Source organism: Babylonia areolata, chromosome 21, assembly GCF_041734735.1.
Source record: "Babylonia areolata isolate BAREFJ2019XMU chromosome 21, ASM4173473v1, whole genome shotgun sequence".
Lineage (NCBI taxonomy): Eukaryota > Metazoa > Mollusca > Gastropoda > Neogastropoda > Buccinidae > Babylonia > Babylonia areolata.
Window position 1 is genome coordinate 48,586,106 of NC_134896.1, and position 13,178 is coordinate 48,599,283.

General features: G+C 40.2%; 1 protein-coding gene across 2 annotated transcripts in view; it reads left to right on the forward strand.

The window, feature by feature from the left end:
• The window catches only part of LOC143295699 (HEAT repeat-containing protein 5B-like), a 189,783-nt gene that overhangs the window by 139,096 nt on the left and 37,509 nt on the right, over window positions 1–13,178 (forward strand). The window contains exons 11-16 of one of the 2 annotated variants that reach the window (XM_076607319.1): window positions 484–595; window positions 1,589–1,741; window positions 3,979–4,078; window positions 5,590–5,699; window positions 6,781–6,944; window positions 8,872–8,904. In XM_076607319.1, coding sequence (XP_076463434.1) covers window positions 484–595; window positions 1,589–1,741; window positions 3,979–4,078; window positions 5,590–5,699; window positions 6,781–6,944; window positions 8,872–8,904 — 672 coding nt within the window. The remainder of the gene's footprint in view (window positions 1–483; window positions 596–1,588; window positions 1,742–3,978; window positions 4,079–5,589; window positions 5,700–6,780; window positions 6,945–8,871; window positions 8,905–13,178) is intronic. The other variant, XM_076607320.1, reaches the window with a different exon arrangement.

Below are 13,178 nucleotides of genomic sequence, written 5' to 3' on the forward strand. Positions count from 1 at the left end.
TCATGGTGATGATGATGATGATAGTAAGAATAATGATAAGATGATAATAAGAATGATAAGAATAATGTTTCATTTCATTTATGTGGCGCTTTCAGACCTCTCAAAGCACTTCATGCTAACATGTTTAGTCAGACACAAAGCACGCTAGAACACACACACACACACACACATGCACAGACACACATGCACACACACATGCACATGCACGCACGCATGCATGCACGCACACACATATTTTTTTTAATGATAATTGAGGAGAGGAGTAACAGGGAAGGTAGTGATGATTTAAGGCAAGGGTGGGGTGGGGAAAGTGATGGATTTTCGTCTAATATCACAATTAATGTGGATAGACATGCAACAAAAGAACGAATGAACACACACATACATGCACGCATATATGCTCGTTCGCTCACTCACTCACTCACTCGCAGTATCCTGAATAATATAACATTGAAATCTACATCGGTTGTTCCGTTGTTCCAGCAAATCTTCAGTATAGCAGAGGAGTTGCTACGCACGGCATCCCAGAACAGTCGCCTGTCGCTGCAGAGAACACAGTCAGGGTGGCTGCTTTTGGGAGCTCTCATGACTTTAGGTACAGCAGTGATGTGTGTGAAATAATATGGGGCATCATGTGTTTGTAAGCTTTTTGTGTGTGCAGTTATACAGACACACAATGCATGCATGCATTTTTTTATGCTTTGAATACTCTCCCATGTTGTGTATGTAAATTTTAGTTAAAACTGTATCTTATTTTGATGTTTTGCGTAGCGATTTCAATCTGAAGAACTTGATAAACTGTTGCCACAGAATGTCTGTGAACAGCAGCACAGCTTTTATGAAACTGGATAGGAACAGAATCTACCTGTACCACTGTTTATCTAAGGCTGTGTTCCAAGCTTTTGAGTCTTGACTGATTCCTCGTTTCTTTTTTGTATGTCATCAAGAATAAACGTAGACCAACAGAGAGCTGATTCATTCTTCGGTGTTTATTGGGTAGAAAAGAAACAAAAAAATCCACCCAACTTCGAAAAGCACTTTTTGATCAACAAAAACTGATCAGTCTGTACTTCTTCAAGAAGTGATTTGGTGGAGAGCATCATTATCATTTATGTTTTTGCAAGTTTTTTTTTATAGAAAATTTATGAGGCACATGTACCAGTTGATGGCTGTTTCAAGCCGTGACCTTGTGCTTTTGATGGAGAGCATAATAATCAGTATGTGTTTTTGTAAATTTGTTAGAGAAAATTCAACAGTTCTGTACCAGTCGATCACTGCATGCATTTCACACAATGACTGTGACACTGCCCCCGACTTTGCAGGATCGTCTGTGATAAAGATCCATCTGCCTGGCATATCAATATATGTTTTTTGTAAATTTGCTAGAAAATTCAACACGTCTGTACCAGTCGATCACTGCATGCTTTTCAACAATGTTCCTGACTTTGCAGGATCGTCTGTGATAAAGAACCACCTGCCTGGCATATCAATATATGTTTTTTTTTTGTAAATTTGTTGACATGTGGGTCACTGCGTGCATTTCACACACACACACACAATGACGGTGACATTGGCCTGATCATTGCAGGATCGTCTGTGATAAAGAACCACCTGCCCCGCATGCTGCTGCTCTGGCGCAACGCCTTCCCACGCTCCACGCGGGAGCTGGAGGCGGAGAAGGTGCGGGGGGACGCCTTCACCTGGCAGGTCACCCTGGAAGGCCGGGCAGGAGCGCTGGGAGGTGAGTCAGTCACACCTCTTTAAAAAAAAATTATTTTTTTAATCTTTAGTCTTCCTCTTCTTCTTTTTCTTTGATTGTGGACTGAAACTCCCTTGTTCACTCATATGCACGGGAGTGGGGTTTTATTTATTTATTTATTTTTTTTTTGCTGCCCCATCATCTGCACCATCTTAGTTTCATTACTCCCACGCCGCTCATTTAGATTTCCCCATACACGGCCACACCCAGGTTCATCCGTCACAGTTTTAGCGTCGGCAGTCCGCAGGAACCATTGATGTTAGGTTGCCAGGAGGCCCTGCACTGCTGGAGGAGACCCTGCACTGCTGCTGAGTCACTTCGGTGGTGTTCGAGGGTGCCAGTTCTGATTCAACATACTTAGGACACCGAGTGGGCTTTTACGTGTATGACTGTTTTGACCCCGCCATGTAGGCAGCCATACTCTGTTATCGTTTTTTTTTTCCCTAGAATTTTTTTTTTCTTTTTCTTCTTCTATATTGTTCATGGGCTGCAACTCCCATGTTCTCTCATATGTCCACAAGTGGGCTTTTACATGTATTTATGACTTTTTTTTTTTAACCCCACCATATAGGTAGCCATACTCTGTTTTCGGGGTTTTTGTTTTTTAAAATACCTGATGACTGGTGTGTGCGTGTGGTGATCAGGGAGCCGGGAGGTGAGTGTGGCACAATTTTTGGATTTTTATGTTAATCATGTTTGTGTGTGTGTGTGTGTGTGTGTGTTTTTTTTTTAATGATTTTTTTTAGAATTGTATATTTTTGAAAGACCTGATGACTGTTGCGTGTGCTGTGATAATGGAAAGGTGTATTGGTCAGTCGCTTGTTTTTGCTAATGTAAAATGCGCGCTCACACACACACACACGCACACGTTAACTCACTCAGTACGGCCAGTCCTCTCTTCTCCTCTACACAGACCCCTCGGATGTCTAGTGGGTGTCTGAATGACCCAACCTTTAGCTTCCGTCATCAGAATTGTGGTATTCTTTGTCAACATTCACCTCTTCAGTATAAGAGCCTTCCTCTTGCACTATTTTGATGATGGTAACTGGGGTGAAACGCTGTTAACGTCGTCTCTTTCACCGTTCGTATGGAGAGAGTTAAGACAATAACGCATTGCACAACAATGTAAACAAATAAAAACATCCAGCATATTAGAACATCCACACACACACACACACACATGAACGCTTGTGTTCCCGCACCCTCTCACAACATATATCACGCCAATAAAATCAGTAAACTAACATTAAGATACATGAAATCCATTAAATCACAAGCACGTACACACAAGTTGGTCAAGCTATTGAATCTAAGAGATTGACAATGAGAAAAAGAAAAGCAAAAAAAAAAAAAAAAAAAAAATGTGTATCTATTCTTATGTGAACTATCAATGATGAATCTTTACAAGAATTTTTTTTTTGTATTTGTAATAAATTGATTACAAATCTTTGCAAGAAATGTATAAGTCTGTTTGATTTGAAATACGAATCTTACAAGACATGTGAATGTCTTATCAAGAAATGTTTCTATCTGTTATGTATCAAGCATGGATCTTTACAAGATATGTTTTTGTTTGTTATATTTGTGAATTATGAACCTTACACGAACTGTTTGTATCTGCTGCATATGAAGAATAAAATAATCACAGAAACTGGTTCTGTTACATTTGAATGATGAAACCTAACCCCAAAAAATGTTAGTGTCTGTTACATATGAATATTGAAATCTTCACACAAACTGTTTTCATGTCTGCTATATAAATATGGATTTTGAAATCACCACAAAAACTGTTTTTTCTGAATGTTACATAATTATGAATGATGAAGTCTTTACAAGAATTATTTATGTATAAGAATTGTTTATGTCTGCTGCATAAGAATGGTGAAATGTTAATGATAATAATACTAATACGAATGAAGTGCCCTTCTATAGCGCTGTTCCCTCACAGAGAGGCTCACTGCGCTTCACAAATCAAATGTAACAGTAAAGAAACAACAGTTCTCAAGAAAATTCAAATAAACAAACTTGCTCTTCTTTGTTCACGGGCTGCAGCCCCCACATTTTCACTCGTATGTAAATGAGTGGGCTTTTACGTGTATGACTGTTTTTACCCTGCCATGATGTGGGCAGCTATGCTCCATTTTCGGGGGGGTAGATAACAAACAGTCATTCATCTGGACTTGAACTGTGTTTCTGTGTGTGTGTGTGTGTTCCCCTAGCCATGTACAGCTTCCTGTTGCACTGCCGGGACCTGGTGACGGAGGATGTGATACGACGGATGCTGGCTCCCCTGGAGTGTGCCCTCCTCATGATGGGACAGTGAGTGCCCCTTGCCCCTTCCTCCTCATGCCCCCTCTCCTCCCCCCCCCCCCCCCCCCCCCCCCCCCTCGTCTTGCTATCATCCTTCACTGGCGTTGATCTCCGGCATTGATCGCTGGCATGGATTACTGATATTGATCACTGGCTGCCATCACTGGCACTGATTGCTGGTATTGATTACAGACACTGGTCAATGGCTACCATCACTGGCATTGATTGCTGACATTGATCGCTGCCATTGATTACAGACACTGATCAATGGCTACCATCACTGGTGTTGATTGTTGACATTGATCACTGGCATTGATCGCTGCCATTGATTACAGACACTCATCAATGACTACCATCACTGGTGTTGATTGTTGACATTGATCACTGGCATTGATCGCTGCCATTCATTACAGACACTGATCAGTGGCTGCCATCACTGGTGTTGATTGTTGACATTGACCACTGGCATTGATCGCTGCCATTGATTACAGACACTCATCAATGGCTACCATCACTGGTGTTGATTGTTGATATTGATCACTGGCATTGATTGTTGCCATTGATTACAGACACTGATCAGTGGCTGCCGTCACTGGTGTTGATTGCAGACATTGATGGCTGCCATTGACTACAGACACTGATCAATGGCTACCATCACTGGTGTTGATTGTTGATATTGATCACTGGCATTGATTGTTGCCATTGATTACAGACACTGATCAGTGGCTGCCGTCACTGGTGTTGATTGTTGACATTGATCACTGGCATTGATCGTTGCCATTCATTACAGACACTGATCAGTGGCTACCATCACTGGCACTGATTGCTGACATTGATCACTGGCATTGATCTCTGGCATTGATTACAGACACTCATCAATGGCTACCATCACTGGTATTGATTGTTGACATTGATCACTAGCATTGATCTCTGGCATTGATTACTTACATTGATCACTGGCTACCATCACTGGCATTGATTGCTGGCATTGATTACATCTACCACCATTGACTACTATCACTTGCATTGATTGCTGCCATTGATTACTGACATTGATCGCTGGCTACCATCACTGACTGACATCACTCAAGTTGTTTGATTTTGACAGGTAGTTTGAATAACGTGTTACTTAACCATGTTTTTTTCTGGTCAGTGAGTATCATGATGTTTACGCATACCCAGATTCAAACACTCGACTGTTGGCCACCGTTCTTTCTCTGTCTCTGGACCTTGCAGTTGGAATGAACTTCCTCTTTCTCTTTGTCAGGTCTCTGCACTCAGCACTTTCAAGTCTGGTCTCAAAAACCCACCTCTTCCCAAAATAGCCTCCCTTCCCTGCCTCTTCCTTGTCTTCAGTTTTTTTTTCCAGTTTTAGAGTTTATGCATGCGTGTGTGTGAATGACTGGTGCGAAAGGGCTTTGATTTGTCTCTGCACAAGATTCAGCGCTATATTATAAATATAATAATAATAATGTTTGACCCTGATTGTGTGCACCTTTGTGTGTGTGACGTTGTTGCAGTTTACCCAATGTGATCAAGATGTACGGTGCTCACCTGAAGGCCAGTGCCGCCATGATACGGCTGAGGTTGTATGACGTCTTGTCCCTGCTGCCCCCTCATTCTTTTGAAGGTGACTATAACTACTGTTGAGATTTCTCTTGTTATTATTTATTTATTTTTTTTTTTTTTTCTAGTTTGCTGTTCTTTGTGTGTGTTTGTGTGTCAGAATTTTGTGTGTGTGGGAATGTGTGTGTGTGTGTGTGTGTGTGTGTGTGTGTGTGTATTTGGTGTGGTGTTGTGTATGTGTGCGTGTGTGTGTTTATATGTATATGTATTATGTATATATGTATATATATATATGTGTGTGTGTGTGTGTGTGTGTGTGTGTGTGTGTGTGTGTGTGTGTGCAATTCTGTACGTTTGTCGCTTTAGTCATTGTTTTTTTTTCATGTGTTACTAGTATTATTGTTGTTTTTAGGGTTTTTTTTTCTTTTGGTCTGCCAGAATTTGGGACATTTTGTTTCCTATATTTCGATGATGATGATGGGGGTGATGAATATGCTGTTTTGGGGGTCCGTTAAGGTTTGGGACTAAGTGACAAAGTTGTACTCTCATAATATGTCCTAGCGTCTACCAGGCTGAAAGACACAGTGTTTGTCAGGAAGTTTGAGCAACATACTCAAAGATGCATCTGTCAAGTGGATGACCCCTGGACTGAGTGATCCCAGTTGTCACATTTGAACCTGTAGCTGACGGGCGCAATAGCCGAGTGGTTAAAGCGTTGGACTGTCAATCTGAGGGTCCCGGGTTCGAATCACGGTGACGGCGCCTGGTGGGTAAAGGGTGGAGATTTTTCCGATCTCCCAGGTCAACATATTTGCAGACCTGCTAGTGCCTGAACCCCCTTAGTGTGTATATACAAGCAGAAGATCAAATGCGCACGTTAAAGATCCTGTAATCCATGTCAGCGTTTGGTGGGTTATGGAAACAAGAACATACCCAGCATGCACACCCCCGAAAACGGAGTATGGCTGCCTACATGGCGGGGTAAAAACGGTCATACACGTAAAAGCCCACTCGTGTGCATACGAGTGAACGCAGAAGAAGAAGAACCTGTAGCTCACTCCGCTGTGGGTTGGATCCGGTGTTCTATCATTGGAAAGGTGGTGCTCCATGCGTGTGTGTGTGTGTGTGTGTGTGTGTGTCCTCAGGCATGTACCCCAACCTGCTGCGGGAGCTGGTGGCGGAGTTCACCCTGACGGACAACCCGGCCAACACCACCACCTCCCAGCTGCGCTCCATGTGCCACGTGGACGACAGCGTCATCCTGGGCTCCTGGCTGCAGGAGACCGACCACAAGGCCATCGAGGATCAGGTAGGTGGACAGACCTCACCCTGCCAACCTGCCTTTCTCTCCCACCCTCCATCTGTCTGTCTGTGCGTCTTGTCTGTGTGTCTGAGTTCTGGGGAAAGAGGGGGTGGATGGTTAGGGGTCGGGGTTTGGAGTGGGGGGGGGGGGGGGGGGGGGCAGCTTTGTTTCCATAATGTGTGTTGATCTTGACAGTAAGGAGTCTGGCTTGTAGCATTGTCTGTTGCAAGTTTCTTTGTGATGGCAGGTAACTGATGAAAACGTTCACAAAAAAAAGTAATATTAAAACAACAACAACAACAACAACAACAAAAACCCATCTGTATAGTGTACAACTCAACTGTAACTGCTTTTAGGAATTAAGCGAAAGATTTCCGCTTCTTGTAATACAGACCTGTTCCACCTTTTAACCAGTATTTTGATTTAATCAGCCAGTGTTATCAGTAATATTGCATTTTTTTGCTCAGCATTTTTGCACTAAAAAAAAATATAAAAAAATACGACCACCACCACCTAACCATTTGTGTGATTTTTGATGCTGTATGATGAAGTTGGCATGTAGTATAATCAGATGCGTTAAGTGTGGTCTGGACACTAGTCATTTGGATGAGACAATAAACCGAGGTCCTGTGTGCAGCATGCACTTAGCGCACATAAAAGAACCCATGGCAACAAAAGGGTTGATCCTGGCAAAATTTTGTAGAAAAATCCACTTTGATAGGAAAAACAAATAAAACTGCATGCAGGAAAAAATACAAAAAAATGGGTGGCGCTGTAGTGTAGCGATGCACTCTCCTGGGGAAAGCAGCCTGAATTTCACACAGTGAAATCTGTTGTGATAAAAAGAAATACAAATACCAATATAATTTTTGGTCTGAACTTTTCTCTGCTGTTTCAAGCCTATTATGACAGCAAATTCAGAGGGAACGAAGTTTGGAATGTTTGCAGCTTTGGGCGGGTGGGGGGGTGGGGGGGTCTGATTTTGTATTAGGAAAAAAAAAAGAGAGAATTGTTGTTGCTGTTTGTTTTTTTTAACTTTTTTTCTAGACAAAATGATTCTGTTTTGTCTGACTGTGCTTTGTTTTGTCATACACCAACAGTATTTTACCTTTCGTATGTTGTAAATATGTGAATGAAAGTATGAGACTTCATTTGTTGGGTTTTTTTTTAAATTGTAATTAGGATTTAAAAATTTTTTTAGATTTATTCATGTCCTGTCCCCTCCATTTACCCACACTCTCCACCACTCTCCCCAAACCATCCCCCCCCCCCTCCCCCATCCCCAGGCACACTGGGTCCCTCACTCAAAGCCCTGATATATTTTTGGGGGTTTGTTTATTTTCTTAGTCAGCTTATGTGTGAAAATATTGTTCTCGTTTGTTTTCTTATGCCTGCCGGTCGTGTCATTTACATGATACTGTATTCCTCTGCCACAAGTCATTTTCATGTGTGCAGCCTTTTCATTTATTTTATTTTATTTTTTTTACCCCCCAGTCTTTTTGTCGAGGAATCTTTGTGGGTTTTTTTTTTGTTGTTGTTGTTGTTGAGATGATAGCTTTCTTTTCTTTTTTGTTTTTGTTTTTTTGTTTTTTTTTGTTTTGTTGTTGTTGTTTTGGGTTGAAAAGACCTCTTCAGTCTCATTTCCCAGTCTAGTTTCTATTTTCAAAGTAATTATGTTCTGGGTATAACCACTAAAAGAAGCTTTGAAGAAAACTGAAAGAAAAAAAAGAGAAATGTTGAATGATTACTATTGCTTGGTATGTATCTGTTTTTTGTTGTTTTTTTTGGTTTTGTTTTTTGTTTTTTTTTCCAGGCATTTACTGTTTTATTCTTTACCTAAAAAAGAGAGAGAGAGAGAGAGAAGAAAAAGTGTATTTCTACTCCAACCAGGTTTTCCTTTTGTCTTTCAAATGGATTCTGTTTCTGTGTGTAGCTTGAGCCTAGTCGTAGAGTGGATAAGGAAAATGTGAGTATTGCGTCGGGCTGTCCAGCCTCCTTGGATGTGATATGATCATTGTGGCTTTTCTTTTTATGACTTGGCCTCTGCCTGAACTGAGTATTATGATTATGATTATTATTATTTATCATTATTATTATTATTATTATTGTTATAGTTATTGCCATTACGTTTTGTTTTTTTGTTGTTTTTTTTTTTTTTTTTGCTCCTGAAACTGCAAGAAGATATCCTTAACCCCCTGAGTCGTGGTTGAAAAAAAGCCTGAAATCTTTTGCGAGGGAAGCAAAGGGAAGGAAGGCAGTGAGTCTCCGCAGGAAGGCTTTGTTAGGGTCATGGACACAAGGTCCTTGTGGGGAGGGGAGGTTTATTCAAAACAAATTGTTTGGGGCGGGCACAAGACAATGCAAGACATGTTTTATTTCAGAAAACGCTGTAGACATACATGGAAATGGTGCATATTTATAAGAAAAAAAAAATTTGTATTCATGCCAGAAGTGAACAGATATTTCTCCTAAATGTAAGTGAGACATATTCACAAGAAGAAATTGTAAAAAAATAAGTTGCCTCAGAGAGATTCAGTTTACTTGTCAAGGTGAATCAGAACGCATTCATTATAAAAATTTTTTTATGAAAATAATTAGATGGCGGAAGGAGAGATGTGCCATCTGGTTGGTTGTACAGGTCAAAGGATTGAAGTGTAACAGACAGAGAAGGAAGGTTTGTTGAGTTGTGAGAATGATGGAGAATAAAACCCAGTCAGCTAGAAACGAGACCCAAGCCCCGATCACCTTGGCCTTAACGGCGCCAGACTATAGGTCATTAAACTCAGCACTACTGCAAATAAGCCATCAGTGCGCAATAGCCGAGGGGTTTAACCTTTGGACTCTCAATCTGAGGGTCCCGGGTTCGAATCACGGTTACGGCGCCTGGTGGGTAAAAGGTGGAGATTTTTCCGATCTCCCAGGTCAACATATGTGCAGACCTGCTAGTGCCTGAACACCCTTCGTGTGTATACGCACGCAGAAGATCAAATACGCACGTTAAAGATCCTGTAACCTGTGTCAGTGTTCGGTGGGTTATGGAGACACGAAAATACCCAGCATGCATGAACCACGACGGAGTCATCGGCAAGTCGATGTTGGTCGTGTAACGGAAAGAAGAAGGAAGATGAGAAGAGATGAGAATCCATTGACAAAATAGTTCATGGGATGGATTGAAGAAATACATCATAAATTTGTTGGATTTGAGAATGGGGGGGACAAAATGGTTGCAGACACAATACCAGTTATGTTTTTAGTCGTGCATTTTGAATTTGATTGAATCGTTGAATTGTTTGAAATTTCATGTTGTATGCTGGGAGTCAAAGCAGTCTTGGTGGTAATTCACTGAATCGAACAGAGTCTGTAAATTATGAGCATGTGGAAATGAGTTTGCTGGAAAAGAGGAAAAGTCATGAAAAAAAAAAAAAAGGAAATAAGTAATAATTGATATGAAGTATGATTGATGGGATAACATGTTAAATTAGATTTTCAAAGGAAGTCTTGTTATGTCAGAGAACATGCTTACATCAAGGCACATCACAGTGTAGATTTCTGATCACAAGTAAGTATTTTTTTTTTTTTTTTTTTTTTTCCCTTTTTTTGGGGTGGGGGGAGGAGGGTGGGGGGATCCTAAGCACAGATGATAATCTAAGACACAAAGTCATGAAACGCGGGAGTTACCTTTATTCAGCGTTTTATCTTGGGTGATGTAAAGCCCATGTGAAGGAGTCGTCCTCTGACAGTTAAATCTCCTATTTCTTCCTGGAAATAAATATAAAGATATTGTCACAGTTGATGCTTACATGGTATACCCAAACATGATGGATTGACAAGTGCCTGTTTTGTAATTGCTCAACGCACAAGTTTCCTTTTGACTTGAAAACCAAAAGGAACACAACTCGGTGACAAAACTGTTGGAACAGGTCTTTGTGCCTGTTATGCAGTACTTATAAATAACTGTTTTTGGAAGCTATTTCATCCAGTTTTGTCAAAAGTTGTTAGAAGACCAGAAGACCATTCCCAGTTCAGCTGCTTGCCGGAATTCGGAGGTATTCTGTATGAAATGATATGAAAAAAAAAAAAAAAAAAAAATCATGGAGACTCAACTGTTGTACTCAGGGGGTTAAATCCTATTTCAAAACATATCCCAACTTTTTTTTTCTCCTCCTGTTTTTGCTGCATGAGTTGTTAAAAAAAAAAAAAAAAATGGCCTCCCTCCCTCCCTCCCTATTTTTCCTTACGCCCTGCCTTTTGGCAACTGATTTGGAAACACAACAGTGATGTTAACTGTTGATTTATTTACCTGTTAACTTTCCTTTTTTTATTTCTTGATTTTTTTTTTTTTTTTTTTTTTGGCTGTCAAATTTTTTTGTTTACTTATTTATCTGTCTATATTTGTTTTCTGTAAATCATGGCCCAGATTGTGCAATTCATTTTATTTTATTTTTTTAATTTTTTGGGTAAACTTTCATTTTCGTTCAGTTTGAGAAACGGTAAATTTGTAAAGAACATTCAAAAGGAAATGGAAAAATCCTGTCATTCACCTTGTTAAGAAAGCTGCCGGAAAAAGATGCAGAGGGAGAGAGAGGTACCAGAAAGTTTGTAGCAGTAACAATTCTGAACCAACGCGAATGAAAAAAAAAAAAGAAAAAAAGAGCCGTATGGCCCAGCGCATGAGTTTGTGACTAAACTTGATATGGTTTAGTGGATTTTTAGCCAGTGTCCTATAGTCTCTCACACTTGTGTAGGCTTGGAGATGAGACTGATACTGAAGTGAGGGCATGCTGTGTTTGACGTTGGTTTCTCTGCCCGCTGTGTGTGTAGGATGTGCTGAGCTTCTGTGCATGTTGGAATATTATCTTCTTTTTTTTTTTTTTTTTTTGGTCTTGAGAAATGCTGCTGACATTGTGCATGTGAAGAGCAAGCTGCATACATTGAGGGGCTGGGGGTGGGGGATGGTTTTGAGGGGAGGTATGGGGGTGGGGGTGGGAAGGTTGCTAGCATACACGCAAGCACATGCACACGCAGGTGCACGTTGACTTGGACACACTCGGACTCAGGAAAATGTCGTTGCACATGTACGAGCATTAGCACGGACACAGATTCAAGCACAGGCATTTCATGCATGCGTGCAAGTACGCATACACGTGTATGCACCCATATATATGCACATACGCTTGAGCGTGAGCATACATCAGCACACACAGGTGTGTGCATATGTTCATCCGCACATGTACGTGTGGGCACAGCGTTACCGCATGGATACACTTACTCACATATGAACCTATATGTGCATACGTTCACATATGTGTGTGGACATACATGTCCACTCACCCATGCCGTTTAACATATAAAAATGTACACACTTTTCGTCACATCCATTTTTTTTTTTGGTTGCTTCTGTTTTTGTGGCTAAACGAAAGGTGGAAACGGGCCACAGTTTGAGTGTGATAGCAAAGGGCGGATGTTTGGTAATGAAGAAAAAACAAAAAAATCACCTTCACATTATTGAACTCTTATAGATGAATGAGATTTGTTTCTCCCTCTGAAACAAAGAAAAAAAAAAAGAAGAAAAAAGAAAAAGAATGAGGAAAACATTAGTGTAGAGATAGGGTCATTTAAAAACTAAACAGTCTGGTGAATAACATGCTTGTTTTGAAATTTTTTACTATAGTAGAAATTATGTTAATTTTTTTTTTTTTTTTTTTTTTTTTTTTTTAAATCCATCAAAAAAAACTTTTCCTTCCAACTTTTCTTTCCATTTTTTTTTTTTTTTGCTGTTCTTCTATTCACCTTTTTCCCAGTTTTGGATAATGGTCAGTTTAGATCTTCCTAGTTTGATTTACACGTATATTTATTATTTCATAATTTTTCCAGAATTAGTTGTTTCGTTTTTTTTAATTTATTTATTTATTTATTTATTTATTTATTTTTATCAGCCTTTGATGTTTCCCCCACATATAGAATCAGTGTGAAACAAATTAACTGCATTGTAGATTTGTGTATGTGTGTGTGTGTGTGTGTGTGTGTGTGTGTGTGTGTGTGTACTCACCTGTGATGACCTGTAACTTGCATGGGAATACTGGCAGTCCGAATACATACCTTGCATTTTGGATTCTCAGCACTTTTCGTATGTTGCCTTCTTTTTTTTCTCTCTCTTCTTTTCTTTCTTTTTTTTTTTTTTGTTGTTTTGTTTCACACAGTTCATGTGTTCGCCTTTCACTTTCCACTCTCATTTGAAAG